Genomic DNA, 12,437 nt, shown 5'->3' with positions numbered 1-12,437 from the left:
TTACAAAAACAGCTTGACAATTTGCTGCGTATTATTAAACACTTGCAAAACTACATCGATTTATAATTGCATTTTCATTCATGTCGCAACGGGATTACACACATATCACCATTCTCATTTCTTTTTATACATTTCTTTTCGCTTATATGTCAAATTCCATAGGCTTGACGAATCTAATAGGCACGATGAGAAGCGTATTCGCTTTCTGCGTGTAGAAAAATGTATATAGGTCAGCAGATAACTCGTTCATTTATACGAATGTTCGAAAACGTTTCTTTATATCTGCTTTTTTATTATATATTTATTAACAATAAGAGCAGAAAATTACATCGAAAAAGTAAACGTAATAATTATACGTAATGATTATGATTAAGATGCAAGTTGCAATATTTGTTCAAAGCTACAGTTTTGGACAAAATTGATTATTTTATAAAATAACAGAATAAAATATTTAAAATAATTCCCTGAGAGAGAGAAAAAGAAATCATTTAATTATTGCAATTATTTTTAATATTAATTTTTATATTTATGTATATTAATGTTTACATACACATATATTTTTTACAACTTGTATTTGAAATGATAATAATTTACGAGATAAAATAGTGTATAATAAGACACAAAATAAGACCGTACAAATACTGCTCTTTGGTTTTTTTATTTATTTTTAAGCGATAATGAGAAGTTGGAAGCAATCCATTCCATTACAGAAAATATACATATGTAAAATTCTTTTTCAAACGGAACATACACAACAAATCCTCGGTTAACTCAATTAGTAACAATTTCTATAATGTATTATTTATCACATTATCAAACATATATTGTATATATGTATATATAAAACTAATTACACCTTAATTATATTATTACTAATATTAAAATATATTTGTATATTCATAAAAAAACAAATCTCCATTTTGTGTGCCTTAAATTAAACAATTTTTCTTAAACTAAAGAAAAAGAATAAAATTTTATTTTATGATACTATTATAAAATTTTATTAATCTTTATACACTTTTGAAGTAGTTATTTTAAATTATTTGTAACTCTCTTTTTAAAATTATTGATCTCTTGAGAGAGAGAGATGCTTTTTTATTAAGAAAAAATTGACTCTAAAAAAAGACTTCAGATAAAAGATGACTCGTTAAATGTAACATATCATGTATAATGCTAACAACTTTCTATTATTATTATTTGGGTGTGGAAAGTTCTGCAAGGGATTCCATTGATGTCGATTCAGTTGGTTCTAGTGGGAGATCTTCAATATCATCCAACAGATCAGGATCAATTCTCGTCAAAACCTGAGTGTTATCTCTTATATTCTTTTTGTCTACAACATGGCTGCTATATTCATCCATATCAAAAATATCCTCAGATAGAATCAAATCTTGCATAGCCGTGTCATTTTGAATAATATCATCGTCCACAAAGAACTTTTCATCTCTTTCTTCCATAGGATTCGCATGTAATATATTATTTTTAGCTTCTGGTATTTTTTGTATCTCCGAGGAATCGACAGGATACTTTGCATCATTTAAAATATTTAAGTGTCGAGGAAGAATGTAAGCATTATAGGCATTAATCATGGGTGCACGATTAATTCGATCATCATTAGCTTGTGTTTTACTTTCAAGGATTATATCTTCGTTTTCCAAATTCTGAAAGAACTTATCATTATTCTCTTCAGAATACATCTCCAATTGATCCGTCTCTTGTGAATCTTTGTGCGTAAAATCCAAGTTATCGAAAAGTTCTTTATCCTGTATTGTCTTCCAATTATTCATATTCTGGGGAAAAGCGTAAGGATTATATCTACTTTGTTTAGTCTTGATAGCATCCTGTGCAATGTCATCTTCAAAATATTCCTGATTCATATTTTCCTGCTCCGCGAATTTCTTATCCTTGCCTTTCTCATTTTCAAAGTATTTGATGTTTCTTTCCATCGCGGGAAACACTTGCAGCCAATTCTTTCCAACTTCCTGCAATTGATTAATTTTTGCGGATTCTTGCGAATTTTTGTATGCGGCGTAATCCCAATCATCGAAGTTTTTTCCATCATCCATCTGTTCCCTAAATTCTAAATTATCTAAATTTTGGGGGAATACATAAGATTTATTGATTTGCTTATTATTATCCTCGGTGATAATTTCTTGTCCTTTCACAGGATACATTTCTAAGAAATTATTTTCAGCTTGCTTTAACTGTTCCACATTTAAAGATTGTGATGAATCTTTTATGTTGTCCCAATTATCGAACAACTCATCATTTTTTGTCGGCTTCCAAATATTTATATTTTCAAGAGGATGAACGTAAGGATCACGTTTAATTTCTGGCAGGATGGAATTATATCCTTTTCGGGGATACGTTAGGCTGTATTGCTGATTAACAGGAGTTGCGCGCGGAGATTTTTCGATTGTATTTCTTTTTTCATCGAAGATGTGAGGAACCGGATCCCGGCGGAATCGGAAAGGGTTTTCGATCTTCGGGCTGAATCTTTGTGGCAAGATGTTTGAAAAAGAAGCGTCTCTTGAATTCAAAGGCTCTGTGTCTTTATCGGCACGATAAACGACGAGCATTTTATTTGTAGGATCCTTTTTGTCTTTTATATTATTCTCGAAGTTTCTATCTAACGAAGAGCTGAAATATTTATTACGAGGATTCCTGAAGACATTTTCCGATCTGAAAATTGGCTTCGATGGAAGAACGCGAGCAAGAGGATATCTACTCGCAGATTTATCCTGAGAAAATATTTCTCGCCTGTCTAAAAATTTCGGAAACCTATTAAGAACATTTTTGAAGAATAAATTTCTGCTCGCTGGTTCTTGTGGAGAGAAGCTCTTGTAGTTTCTGAGGAACGCTGAATTTTGACTCGGTAGAATATTATTATCGTATGTTGTGTCCTGGGAAATTCCTTCTCGTATCAAATTGGAGTGAAGAGAATTTCGGAGCGAATTAACGGGAAAATCTCGTAGGACTCTTGGCTGCAGATTTGAATCTTCATCTAAATTCCTGGAACATTTTCACAAATTTTTAAATCCTCTTTAAATTCAGAAAATAGGCTTTCAAAATTTTATAAAATTTTGGCTTTTGATCTTTTAGATTCTGGTATTAAATGTCAGAATTTAAAGTTTCTGTACTTTTTGTAAATCTTTCGAATCTGATATATTTAAAATTTGGGATTCTAACACACATTGAAAATTTAAGCCCTGAATTTTTTTAAAAAGATGCCTATATATAATTCTTACATTTAAATTATCCTTACCGTGGTAGTTGAACAGTCAAGGCTTCTGGACAATCCAGACTGCACGAGGGACAGGACGCACTTCTAGGAATTCTTCGTTTATTATTTTAAATATTAATTTTTAATTATATATTAATATGCTCTTCTTTTATTTTATTTGATAAAGATTATGTGTTTAAATACAACTTCGCAGAACACATTCTTAAAACTTTTTCTTTTGGATTATTTTATTCTAATTTTTATTTTACAGCCTAATGATTTGATAAGATGGAAAGAAGTAGCAGCTAGGTTCAGCGAATTAATTACGGAAGCCGCTGCACAACTCCGTCGGAATGAGCAACGTGGCATTCATAGTGAAACTATGCTAAATTCCGCGACAAATTATGCCAATGTAAGAAATTTCTACTGGAGAAGAGCAGTTAAAAACCGGTTAAAAATTTATAAATAAAATAAGAAATAACGATGAAAAATTCGTCTCGACATATTTAAAAGATTCGAGCAAAGGAATTATTACAGCTCTTTATAAACTTGTATATGAAGGATGCAGCAAGGGCACATGGGGCTAAGAATAAAAATGTTTTTTACATTGCATCAAATCATTTACCCACTTTTTATATACATCCGTTAACTTTAAAAAGAATCGCTTATTTGTTTACTGTCTCTCATTATCCACTTCCGTATTCCGTATTCTTTTGATTTTCAGACAGGATGCAGGTGACGACATAATATCGCAAAAGTCTTTGGATGCAGTAAAAGAACTTATACATTTTTTGAAAGAACGTAAGCGTTTATTTTATGCGTTATGCAAAATATTTATTATACATATATAACCCAAAATTTTTTTTAATTCTTGATTAAAGATGCTAGAGTGGAAGGACTATTTCGTCGGGCAGGACGTCGTGAGTTTCGACAACATATCCTTAATTCTCTAAAGAAAGGTCATAAGCCACACTTCGAAGATTCAAACAATGCAGCTCTGGAATGCGCGGCGGCTTTACAGATTTTTCTCAGTCATTTAAAAAAGCCGATTATGCCGCAGCATGTGCAAGAATTGATCCTCGGTAAGTAAATAATGACGAATAAAAAATAAAAGTTAAGAATGCATTTAAATTATATAAGAGAGTAACGGTGAAAATATATTTCTTATAATTGTCTTATTTGTCATTGAAATTCGCAACGCGAAAACGCAATGCTCTTCGACAAACATTTATGAATTCATCGTCAGCGAAATTCCACTTCTGGTGAATTGCGATATCACGATGTTAAACTTGAGACATCAAGACCAAAATTTTAACGTCAGAAACAAGAATTTGCAGCTAATTCTTTTCTCCATCTAAATTTTCGATAGATTCTTATCAACTTTTTAATTTTTAATATTAAATATTTCGATAACTTTTTTGGTATATATATTCTGTGTTCTTATGTATTTCTATATTCTTCGAATGTGATACATAAGTAAGCTTTAAATTAATATTTTATGATTGATCAGCTGACAATCCAGGTGTGGAAGCACAAGTTATCGCGCAGGATGCTTTAGGACTTATTAGACAGGATGTCGGTGGTCGTCATGGCGAGCTTCTGATTAACGTCTTAGATCTTTTGAGACACTTGACTTTATCAGGACCTCCGTCTGAGTGTTCTGAACTGCGCGGATCTCCCTTGCCCATCACCCTTTTGCCAGTGTTTTTTAACCTATCGGTGATAATATAATTTATTTGCCCAATATCAAACAGACGTTATTCGCTACGAATCGCACTACGTGGTTGTCTTAGTTTTAAAATAATTTTTCATGAACTAAAGAGAAAAAGAACACTTCCAATGTTATTTATTATGTATTTTTAGATAGCTTCGACTTCGCTAGAAGAATCTGAGGAATTGCCGAGATTGCAAGAACTTTCCTTGTTGTATCCTCTCGTTCGATTGACGGATCATTGTAATGCTTGTAAGATATTTTTTTTTTTAAAGAATTTTTTGTAAAACAGTAATTTTTATATTTTAATTTTATTGATATGAAAAGATTGTAGAAGATTTAATTATTTTAATCTATTTCTTATTAACTTGGTAGCGGAATTTTGATAAGATATTAACGGTTTAGTAGTGATTGTTGATTCAATGTAAAATTTTGCTGACAGGTCATGTTGGCGAGATGGCACGTGTTCTCATTACACCGTTACAACATCCGGTCGTCAGTAGGTTACACTCGATAATTGTTAATCCTAATTAGATGATAATGGAGTAAATATGCAAATTATTTCTGGTGGTAAATCATTGTGTCTATATTGTTGCAATTTTGTTTATGTTAATTACTGAGTGACTCAATTGTATTTCAATTAAAATATTACGTTTGTTGATGAATATTATGTGCTGGCTAATGAAAAATAAAAATAGTTATTGATCTAAAATTAACGCAAATGTAACTATATCTGTAATAGTGGAGATATGTTCACATTTCAACGAATATAAATTATTTGCGAACACATATATTTTTAAGTGCCTCTATACATCAAACTGCAAATAAAAATTTGGTATACTTAATTAATTACGCTATATAACTTACAGAATACAACTACAAAATATAACTTCGCACGATAAAATTAATTTTTTGCTAATTCACAAGCGAAACGCAAGTGATACAAAAGTAATTACATGTATAAGATTTGTGGCAAACCTCTCTAAATATGTGAAACCTCAAAATCTAAACTATAATTATCCAAAAGACAAGTATTTCAAAATTTGACTTTACGCCATTTTCGGAATGGTTCAGACCAGCTCCTTTATAGGCATTCCTAACTTAAATCGTGAAATCTCTAATTAGTGTGCAACATTTCGAAGTGCATTCATCGTACATGGTACATCGAAACGGAAATGAAAATTATTTTACGACAAGCCTACGTACATAGAATTATGCATATGTATATGGAATGTCCCAAGAAATGCTGTAATCAGTTATAGAAACATATTCCTTTAATACATTTTTATTGACTTCTCCTCTTATTTGAAACTAAAATCATTATTAATAATTATCTTCTAATGGCAATTTCTCCTTTTCTTTTATAAAAAAAATACATTCTACTTGTGGAGAAACTGCAAATTAGTATGATAAATTAAAATATATATATATATGTATCTTAAGAAAAATGCTTCATGTTTCGAACAATTGAACTGTTGATTAAGTTGTCAATATAGAATTCATTGAAAGAATATGTCGTTACCGATTTACATCGATTTCTCCGGAGCAGTCGGTATATACATGGACGTGGGAAAAAGAGAATATCACTTGAATGTTAACCAAATCGACGAAGAGCTGCTGCAGCATCCGAGATCAACTTGTCACGCTAATCTTGTGGCTACGACCAAGAAAACCACGATCGATTCGATTGCGTGGGCGATTTTGCCGTCGGCGTGGTTGGCGCGGGTGAAGAGGGTGAAGTTGGTGTGTCGGGCTGCCTCTCGTTGAGCTGATTCCTCAATCTGACCTTCTCGTTCGTTTCGGTCTGCATCTTCTGCTCATACTGCCGCACGTCCTCCAAGTTCATGTCATACCATTCATCGATCCAGGCAAAGGCTTGTCTGTGGCCCAGCAGCAAGATGTCCCTTATACACTAAAATTGTGGAAAATCAATGTATAATAGTGAATATCATACTTTTTTAAATATTGTAGCATTCTGTATGCAAATTGAGCCAAACATTAATATATATCATTTAATATCTTTTAGACAATCACGACCCTATTCAGATTCGACGCTTTTATATAAAAATAACACCACTAAAATGTAAGGCAAGCAAACAACTAACTAGATAAGCTTACTCTATGTATGAAATCCTCTACTCGCGTCTGCATGCCCCAGACCTCGAACGATGCGTGAACTAATTTGTACGAACACATTATAGGTTGTGTCGTATCTCTCCAACCTTCAACCAGAGGACCACGTCCTGTTCGTTTTGATTGGTAAAACTTTGGATCCTGTTACAAGTTAAAATAAGTATCTCATTTAGAATAAAGTGTTAAAAATTAAATTGAGTGATTTCATATTGTGTAAGCTTACTTCTTCTTCTTTGTAATGTTTTGCAGAGATCTCGTCGTATGCAATGTCCACAAAATCAACCTCCCGATGAATTAATTCAATGGGCGACAATCCTAAGCACTACAAATTTAGTAACAGTAATAGAATTATTATTATTACTAATAACATTATATTAATTACAATATTAATTAGTACATCACAACAAAAGATGTAATATGAGAGAGATGCAATGTTACTTACATTCTCTGTGGAACCATTGTTGTCTTCATATCGAGTGTTTATCGCTATGTGAAACTTTGGTAAAAAGGAACACTGGAAAAGAAAAATTTAAAAATAAAATTTAGGAAATTTTGTGACAATTCTTATACTGAATATTACTCACAGTGTATTCTGCAGTCATCAAGAACAAATATGCAAGAAAAAGAACAATATTAATACAGCTCAATTTCTTTTTATTGAAAAAATTATAAAATTTGAATATCATTATTTTCATCAATATTTTTAAATATCTTTAAATATCTTTTCATCGATATCTTTAGATAAAGTATATATTTTGTATATAAAATTAATGATATTTATTAGGAAAAGCATCTACTATAAAACTTGATAAAAAAATCAATAATACAGTGTGCTATATAAATAAAATAGCATACCTGTAATAGTGAAAGGATAATAATTCCATGCTTTCTCCGTCACATAAAATATACGAGGTAAGATGGACTGTATCCAGTAAGGGAGTTTACTACAAGAAAAAAAAAAGCATATTATTGAGTAAGTGTCTTAAGAAAGATGAAAAGCCACTACAATCTTTAAGCTGTCTATATATATGTATTTCACAATATATTATAAAAAAAAGTTTACCTTGAGAGATGGATCCTTTTTTCAGTATATTGACCCTTTCCGTGAACAGGATCTTCACAGGTGGTATTTTCTACCACTTCTACTCCCTCATCGTTATCAGATTGTTCATGGCTATGTCTGGCGATCATATATAACTGACCAATGCGATACTAAAATAAAATAAATTGATTAGCACAAACAGAAATTTTTAAAAAGATTGTCTTGCAAAAAAAGAATTAATAGATAAGTGCATAAATATAATAATAATTTTCAGATAAATAAATAATCTTATTATCTGGATACATTATTAGATAACTAAATAATGTATGAAAAGACTACCTCTTCCGTGGTGAGCGGCATACAAATGCGATATTCCTTCGTGAGAACCATTCTTAATTATTTAAATACTTAACAATTAATCACAGCAATATTAACTGACTTTATATTTGCGAATATCCTCGTTGAATGATCGCGCAAAAAATCAACTTTGCGATTTGATTTTCAGCGTTTAATCAGCGTCTGATCGTAAACAATCCGAGGTGATGGATGAAGTTCGCTGCTACGCGAACAGATGATCGATGAGCAGACCGGCAATCTGCGAGAGAAAAAGTTCCTCCTCGGCAATTGGCCACAACGTGACCAAGATTGGGCAAATCGGTGACAATTTCACGTGTTACGTGTACAAAAATCGTGCGGACAACAAATTAATACGATGTGCAGATAACATTGCCGCGCTGGTGCAACATGCGATGGTGAAGCGGGAAAAGGATAAGAAGCGGCGAGAGTGCAGCTGCGAGGTATCAAGGAAGGAATACGGTCGTAAGATCGCCGATAATCAATGCCAATGGCCTACGAAGCATTATGGCACGAGTACATGCAGATGCCCGTGGTGACGCGGGCTTACACCACAGCTTGTGTCATCACGACTCTTGCCGTGGTATTTATCTTGTTTTTTTTTTTCCTCTCCTCTGTCTCCCTTTTTAATCGTGTATGAAGTTCCACGTATCTTTCCTTGTCATCACGATTTTTTAGACATATAGAACTTGTCCTCTTGTACGTATTTTCAATCCGGAGTCCCTTGATTTTTAGATTCCTAAATTCTTGAGATACTTCTTGGCCCTTATTTTTTTCAGACCTTTAATTTCTCGCAGTTTTAGATCTATATTTGTAAGATTTATAAATCTCTGATATCTTTTTATGAGATCATTAAATCTTATATGTTTAATAACTTAATTTATATCAGCGTAATCCGTTTGCTGTTTTTATATTCAATAATTATACAAAAAAGATAATAATTAATGGAAACTCTATAAAAATAAATACTTTATAAAAATAAAATACGATTTCTATAATATTTATAAATAACTTTAGTTAAATGAATAATAAACTTAATTAATTAACAATATAATGCATTGAAATATATTTGTATGTGAATGAAATATATTTGAACTTAATTATTCTAAATATTTCAGCAATTGGACTTGGTGTCTCCATTTCAATTATATTTCAATCCAATTCTCATTGTGGAACAGTACCAGGTATGAAAATACAGATATGCAAATAGCAATGCAAAATACTTGACTTCATTATATAACATAGTCCAAAAGTCATACTGCTAAGGAAAAACTTGTATATATAGATTTATACTTTTCTCTATATTTTGTTGTATTATATATTGCAACAGCTTATATGTAGCATTTAATTATTTTAACAATTATTGATAGTTTAGAATTATATTAATGACCAATACTCATTCTTTAAGAAACATCACTTTGAATTATTGCAGATATGGCGGTTAATAACAACATTCTTGTTTTTTGGGAATATTGGGTTCAACCTACTGTTCAATATGATATTCACATATCGATATTGCCGTATGTTGGAAGAAGGATCGTTTCGCAGGAGAACAGCTGATTTTGTAATGATGTTCATTTTTGGCGGAATATGCATGATCGTATCCTTGGGAAAATATATCGCTTATTATAATTAGTAATATTGTTACTCAGATATTAAGATTGTATTGTTAAAAATTTTTCTATCCTTTATTATTATTATTCCTTAACTATCTGCAGACTTTTGCATTCTTCGTCAATCTGCTGTTCCTAGGACATGCATTCACGATAATGTTAGTGTATGTATGGTCGCGACGAAATCCTTTTGTCAGGATGAACTTCTTTGGACTTTTAAATTTTCAAGTAGGTTCTACTTTCTTTTAAATGTTGACTTAGATTTTATCTTCGTATCTTATCATCATTTATCCTTTTATGATTATTGTGATTTATATTAAATACAACTAGCTATTATACATTATTATTTTATTGTATTAGATAACTGATTTGTCTGTAATGATTACTAATATTACTGCTACTGATATTTTTTCATATTTTACAGGCTCCATATTTACCATGGGTACTGCTGGGGTTCTCTGTGTTGCTTGGTAATACAATATGGGTCGATCTTGTTGGAATGGCGGTAGGGCATACTTATTATTTCGCAGAGGATGTATTTCCGCGGTTAAGAGGCGGTTTTCGGATTTTAAAAACTCCACAAATACTGTAAGTGCTACAATTTACAATTATGCAAAATTAAGGTTAGAATTAAAATAAAAATTCTTAACATTAAATAAATTACAATTCTTCCTCTCTTTGCAAAATTAATTAATAAAATTATCAATCGGCAAATTTTTCTTATTGAAAAAAGATGTAGAATTGACTAACACTAGATAACAAATGTGAGATCATATATATAATCTTTTTTTTCCTCCTCCATAGTAAGACTTTGTTTGACGCACATCCTGAAGATCCGGATTACATGCCGCCGCCGGAAGACAGACCAGGTGGCTTCAATTGGGGACAGGAAGCCAATGTGCAGTGATCAAAACATTCAATAATTTTCTTCCTAATGCTGTTTCTTATATCAAATTACCCGAGAACATTGCAGAAGCGTGCGTCCCCATCGTTGTTCCTTCATCTTTAGAGTTATTAATAACTTGATGTTTGGATTTGTGTATGCAAAGACGTATAATGAAATGACAAGGATAATATGCAAGATGTTTATAAAAGAAATGTAAAGGATAATATACAAGATATATATATATTAGAAAGATCCCAGCTGTTTTCTTCAATTGAGGAATTGTCCAATAAAAGTTGATAATCTTTCTGTAATCAAATTAATCGTCGAGGGAAAGTTGACTCCAAACTTTTCAAGGAATTTGTGAACAAGAAAAAGCATACAAATTCTTATATATCCTATATATAGATGAGAGCTGGAGATATGTACGTAAAACGTTTATAATCAGTGAGCTATTATTATTTCCTTTAAATTCTGTACATGCACATTCACATATATGTTCTTCATTATTCGTTTTTGCACACAAAATCCAGTTTATATCGATATTAACTCTTTGGAAGCCAAACGTTGCGCTTCTAGCATTATTGCAAAAAATATAATGGATTAAATTGATTTATTTAAAGAATACAAGCAGAATTACATATTTTGTTTTATCTGAGAAGATTATTCTGTAATTAATTTGAAATCTATGAATCCAATTGTAAAAATAGTAATTTTAATTGTTATTATGTAGATATATACGATGTGTACAGACTGTTTATATATGATTCTAATGTCGTGTATGGTAACATTACATTCTAACATATTAATGATAATGAGTAGTAAAATTTTCGCAGATTTATATCTGAATTCTGCAATTCAATAGAAGTAGTCTTTCACATGCACGCAAGTGCAATTGAATTGGCATTCCGAGGGTTAAGTCTATCTATCGCGAATATATACTTCCGGTTTTGTGCATGGAAGTCGTAATTTTTCACACTCGCGAATTAATTAGCTTTACTATATCGAGAGCGTCATTTTTGTAAGAGCGATATGTGCGATCGGTGGTAATTTTGTGATACATTCATCGTGCTCATAGTTCTTGCAAGTATCAATGGAAGAGAGAGAGAAAGAGAGAAAATGCCATTGTGCAAGGGAGACTATTTTAAAGTGTATTAAAGCATTTATTTATATTTATTAATATAGTGAAGTGTAATCTAGGCAACATCTACAAAGTACAAATCGTTAAATATAAACTAAAGAAATAATATAATATATACACACCTTCCCACATTTTGTTCATATATGTATATTATGTACTATGTGAATATAATGGAGACTTGCATTGATTATAATTAATAATTGTCGCTTCTTCTTTGCATTGTGGGAATAATGGAAAAGTAATGTTTTTTTTCTTTTTTTTTTGTTATGATCAATTTATTGTTTAATGTTAATAAATGTTATAACAAATTTTACATATCATTCTTCTCTTAAAAATT

General features: G+C 31.3%; 2 protein-coding genes across 2 annotated transcripts; one reads left to right on the top strand and one right to left on the bottom strand.

The window, feature by feature from the left end:
* Positions 1–1,061: 1,061 nt before the first annotated feature.
* On the bottom strand, positions 1,062–8,591 carry LOC115241138. Its single transcript, XM_029816697.1, has 11 exons — positions 8,449–8,591; positions 8,131–8,279; positions 7,923–8,011; positions 7,652–7,659; positions 7,510–7,581; positions 7,291–7,389; positions 7,053–7,208; positions 6,596–6,846; positions 4,832–4,936; positions 3,266–3,337; positions 1,062–3,012 (listed from the first exon to the last, which is right to left on the bottom strand). The coding sequence occupies exons 1-11, from the start codon at positions 8,497–8,499 to the stop codon at positions 1,194–1,196; spliced, it is 2,871 nt and encodes a 956-aa protein (XP_029672557.1). The 5' UTR covers positions 8,500–8,591; the 3' UTR covers positions 1,062–1,193.
* A 77-nt stretch (positions 8,592–8,668) lies between these two features.
* On the top strand, positions 8,669–12,190 carry LOC115241106 (derlin-2). Its single transcript, XM_029816664.1, has 6 exons — positions 8,669–9,046; positions 9,582–9,647; positions 9,896–10,063; positions 10,182–10,304; positions 10,501–10,664; positions 10,881–12,190. The coding sequence occupies exons 1-6, from the start codon at positions 8,948–8,950 to the stop codon at positions 10,981–10,983; spliced, it is 723 nt and encodes a 240-aa protein (XP_029672524.1). The 5' UTR covers positions 8,669–8,947; the 3' UTR covers positions 10,984–12,190.
* The last annotated feature ends 247 nt before the right edge of the window (positions 12,191–12,437 follow it).

The sequence above is a fragment of the Formica exsecta genome, unplaced genomic scaffold (assembly GCF_003651465.1).
Source record: "Formica exsecta isolate Colony F162 unplaced genomic scaffold, ASM365146v1 scaffold47, whole genome shotgun sequence".
Classification (NCBI taxonomy): domain Eukaryota; kingdom Metazoa; phylum Arthropoda; class Insecta; order Hymenoptera; family Formicidae; genus Formica; species Formica exsecta.
Note: the sequence above shows the minus strand (reverse complement) of the source record. Positions and strands in the feature narration are given on the sequence as shown.

Excerpts from the sequence above, each read along its gene's own strand:
- LOC115241138 (XM_029816697.1), bottom strand. The coding sequence starts at position 8,499 with ATGGTTCTCACGAAGGAATATCGCATTTGTATGCCGCTCACCACGGAA. Across the intron at positions 7,390-7,509 it reads ACAATGGTTCCACAGAGAAT|TGCTTAGGATTGTCGCCCAT; the intron begins GTAAGTAACATT and ends CTAAATTTGTAG. Across the intron at positions 7,209-7,290 it reads AACATTACAAAGAAGAAGAA|GATCCAAAGTTTTACCAATC; the intron begins GTAAGCTTACAC and ends AACTTGTAACAG.
- LOC115241106 (XM_029816664.1), top strand. The coding sequence starts at position 8,948 with ATGCCAATGGCCTACGAAGCATTATGGCACGAGTACATGCAGATGCCC. Across the intron at positions 10,305-10,500 it reads TTGGACTTTTAAATTTTCAA|GCTCCATATTTACCATGGGT; the intron begins GTAGGTTCTACT and ends CATATTTTACAG. Across the intron at positions 10,665-10,880 it reads TTAAAAACTCCACAAATACT|TAAGACTTTGTTTGACGCAC; the intron begins GTAAGTGCTACA and ends CCTCCTCCATAG.